General features: G+C 33.3%; 1 protein-coding gene across 1 annotated transcript; it reads right to left on the reverse strand.

The window, feature by feature from the left end:
* Window positions 1-557: 557 nt before the first annotated feature.
* Window positions 558-968, reverse strand: LOC142182197 (uncharacterized). The gene has a single exon (XM_075256241.1). The coding sequence runs from the start codon at window positions 966-968 to the stop codon at window positions 558-560; it is 411 nt and encodes a 136-aa protein (XP_075112342.1).
* Window positions 969-4,258: the final 3,290 nt, after the last annotated feature.

Below are 4,258 nucleotides of genomic sequence, written 5' to 3' on the forward strand. Positions count from 1 at the left end.
ATATGATGTGTAGCTCCAGAGTCAATTATCCATTATGTACAAGGAAAGTTTGCCATTAAAAAGGTAGTAGTACCTGCCATGTTAGATTAACATCCAGAAGATTCTTTGTTCAGCATGCTTAAGATCTGCATGTACTGATCTTCAGTGAAGTATTGCCCTGCCTTCAGTCCATCACTGTTGCTTTTCCCTTCATCTTCTTGTGTTGGCTTATCATTTTCAGAACCTCCAGTTACTATGTTAGCTGCATATGATCTCTTATTTTTTAAGTCAGTTGGGTAACCAACAAGCTTGTAATATTTCTCCTTGGAATAGCCAGGTTTGTTACAGTATTCACACTTCGCAAATGGCTTTTTTCCTTTATATTGTTGTCCTCTATTGGTTTTTATTCCTAGTTGTCCTATACTTGCTTTCATAGCAATAGGATCTCCTTTATTTCCTACAGTGGAATTGGAATTTTGACTTTCATCTTCAATGTTTAGAGCATAATCTTGATCCAGTGTTGGCTCTGTAGTTTTCATCAAGATTTGTCGTCTTGCTTGATCATAAGCCTCATTGATTCAACTCAGAAATTGCATTAACCTTTGTTGCTGAAGGCGCTCAACATATTCCTTCGAATTTGGAATGGGTACCATTGCATCATATTCAGCCCACAACTCTTTAAGCTTGGTGAAATATGCAGATATAGAATCTGTTCCCTGTGAGATGGTGGTTATATCTCTATGCAATTGAAAAATTCTCACAAGATTCACCTTGTCAAACCTTTCTCTCAGATCCTCCCAAACCAAATGTGCATTAGATGCGTACACAATGCCGCTAAGCAAATCCGGAGAAATTGTGTTCATGATCCAGGAAAGTATAATTCCATTACATGTTTCCCAGTCCTCATGTAGTTCAGACTTGAATAAGTCCTTTTTGCATGTCCCGAGCACAAACCCTAGCTTCCTCTTAGCTTGCAGTGCAATTCGCATTGATCGATGCCACATTCCATAATTTTATGATCATGTGAGCTTTACATGAATCAAAATCGAACTAGGAGTATCTGGAGGATAGACGAACAAAGGATGCGTGTGATCGATTTATCGGCCGCCATTGACGATCGTCAGTCAGAGCTTCGCGAGGAAGACGATGATGGAACTACTGTCAGATTGAATGAAATTTACGGAATTATAGATTTTCACCACTCTGATACCACGTGAGTTTGATGAATCTGAGTTTATCTCTCAGATTCATCCATGCATTCACGGATGAAGCTCAACTGGAAATAAACTTGAGAGAAGAAGATGAGTGCAGAGAATGAGAGAAAATAAATTTTTTATATTCCACAAAATATAATTACAAGAATATATGTACTCTAATTTAACTCTAGTTCTAACAACTTAACCATGGTCAGCTCGGACTCACCACTAACTACCTTTAACTAACTAAAATCTAGCTTAACTATTTCACCACCTATTAACCACTTATTCTTCACACCTTCCTATTTTATTTCTGGTTCGTGTATTTTTTTCATATTTGTAGTCTTTGTTCCTTCCGCTCTTGTTTCATTCTTTACAGTTGTCAGGTCCGATTCGCTCTTCAATATAACCCGTGGGTGTTTCTCTCGTTCCTTTTCGTCCTCTCATTAATTTCTTATGTTAACGTTTCATGTATCATGCCTCGTCAGCTTGATGACAGTCTACGTGTCATATTTCTTTTTCCACCAATACAGCTTGTGCGCTAATAAGTAGGCAGTTTTTAGTTGTTTAATTATACGTCTTTAGTTAAGAAAGTCTCTTGGAGAATCATTTCCTATATAATTGTTCTGAGACTTGTAACATTTACGGTCAAGCGACTGTATTATTAGTTAACAAAGTAATCTCTCTCCTTTTTTTTTTCTTTGAAAAAATTAAAGAATCTATGTCAATAATGAAGGTTACAGCTTGTGTTAATTTATATTGTGTGGACAACTCAAATCTAGGCAAAGCTTGAAAATCATTCTTATTTAAGTGAAGGTTGCTACTACTAAACAATGAGGACATTATTACACCATTCAAAGTTAGGTTTTCCCTATTATTTTATTAAAATGGAGAAAGTTCAACGAGATTTTAAATTCTCTCAGTCTCCTTTCTAGTTTCTAATCATAGGAAGTGTTTAGTTAGGCGGACAGTACTTTGACCAAAAAAAAAAGGCGGACAGTACGGGGTCGTTTGATTATCACTATAAAGAAAATAGTGGCACCGATACTCCTCCGATCCGCAATAAGTAACCAATTTGTTTTTTTTATTTTGATCCAAAAAAAATATTCATTTATATAATCAAGAAAAAATTTAATTTGTTTTTTCAAAATTACCCTTAAGTACCTATCCCTAAAAAGTCATTTACTCCTCACCTTTGAGAAGTGAAGTAAGTGTTACTATAACTATGCTTAATTAAAGGTAGTTTAGTCACATTAAGTATTTTTGTCTAAAATTTAATATTTATTAATGGGTGTGTCCAAGATAAATTGGTCACTTATTGTGGACCGGAGTAAGCACTATTTTGTTTAGCGTTTGATGCGCGTATTGTTTCTAACATAAGCTACATGATATAACCTTGGATCATGATCTAGTATTATTTTATACGTGATTCAACGTGTAGTAACTAATGACGATTAAATTATCCGGAATAAAATACGTAAAAGATTAAAATAACATTGATTCGATTTTGTTACTTTGATTTACTTTCAGGAAAGGATAGGTTTAAATATTTTTATATTATACAACCATATATTTCAACTTTAATGTAATTCACGAACTTAACGATCCTGATTTAAAATAAATAAATAAATAAATTTGGGCTTAATACTTCTGAATAGTTAAAGTCGAACATTTCCGGCACCTTTCGGAAGGAAGCAAAGTTGACCCCAAAAAAATATGCGACGATAAAAATTGTGGAGATAATTGTACTTTTATTAAAAATCTGTCAGTGAGTGATGAAAGTGGAAAAAATAACTGCGAAATATATATTAATTAATATTTCTATCTTAACTAATGAAACGAAGAGCTCATATTTGGACGAAGACAGGCTTGAGAAGGATATTCGAAAGAAGCTTCTGAAACAAGGGAGCGGAGTGGGAGCTAATTAATTACATCATTTCATTAAATAAGAGGTAATCAACTTAGATCGAACTTAGTCAACATCGAGGAAGGAACAAAAAAGATATAAAATAGGGTTGAATGTCTCATTAGAACACTAATCGAAGACGTCCTGAATTTAGATTAAACAATTGCTGAAGCTTATTAAAGTTTGCTTCTGCCAATATAATTCTATCAATGGTCAAAGGCCGACGGGCACGAGATACACTGTGGTCTGCACGTGCCTAAACTGAGTTGGACACACCCACGTGCCATACTTCATGCACGAAACACACGACAAGGCCAAGCGTTCCCATTTGATTCCCAAAAACGCACAAGAGTGAATCATAGGATTAGGAAACAACCAAAAATGTTTTGTGAATCGTAAGTCCTTTTCTTGTGTTCGATTATGGAAATTTTAGAACTTCACTTCCAATAACAACAACAATCCGATATAATCTCACAAGTAGAGTTCAGAAATAATAGTATGTACGCAAACCTTATACATACTTTATAAAGATAGAAAGATTATTTTTAATAGATCATCGGCTCAAAAACAACATAATCACAACAGAGTTAACAGAAATAAAATTTAAAACTTTACTTATTGGAAGAAAAATCATTTATCTCAACTTTTAGCATCAGTATTATTTTTTAACAAGCACATCATAAAATTCTTAACACTAACAAATTTCATCAAAATGTTATTACCAATCTATCTATATTATATTAAAAGCACGAAGGCCCTTAGCGAAATGTCGTTCGTCTTTTTTACCCCTTTAAAATAGAGTTCACACTGGACAAAATAGTCATTAGTTATCTCCTAATTTTTAGAATTTTAAAAATAATTAATTTTTTTTTACTATCAAACATTTCCTTATTTGAACTATGTATAAACTCTTAATATTTAGGAAATTCAATCTTTTTTTCTTTTTGAATAATTTATGCCAAGTAACCAATTCGGCAAGATTACCCCCTTCTCCTTACATATACACAAACCATACTTTTAGTTTTATATAGCTGATCAAATCTAATATTGCGTTAATTTATATTTCCCAATCAATTAATGTGCATTAGGAGCTAATCACCAATCATCATTTTAGTGGAGGTGATTATTTTAAATAACTTCTGGTAATCACTTATATTATTTATGAAATATCAATTAA

This window comes from Nicotiana tabacum, chromosome 6 (assembly GCF_000715075.1).
Source record: "Nicotiana tabacum cultivar K326 chromosome 6, ASM71507v2, whole genome shotgun sequence".
Lineage (NCBI taxonomy): Eukaryota > Viridiplantae > Streptophyta > Magnoliopsida > Solanales > Solanaceae > Nicotiana > Nicotiana tabacum.

What these genes read in the sequence shown, in the direction of transcription:
- LOC142182197 (XM_075256241.1), bottom strand. Translation starts at nt 968, where the DNA reads ATGCGAATTGCACTGCAAGCTAAGAGGAAGCTAGGGTTTGTGCTCGGG.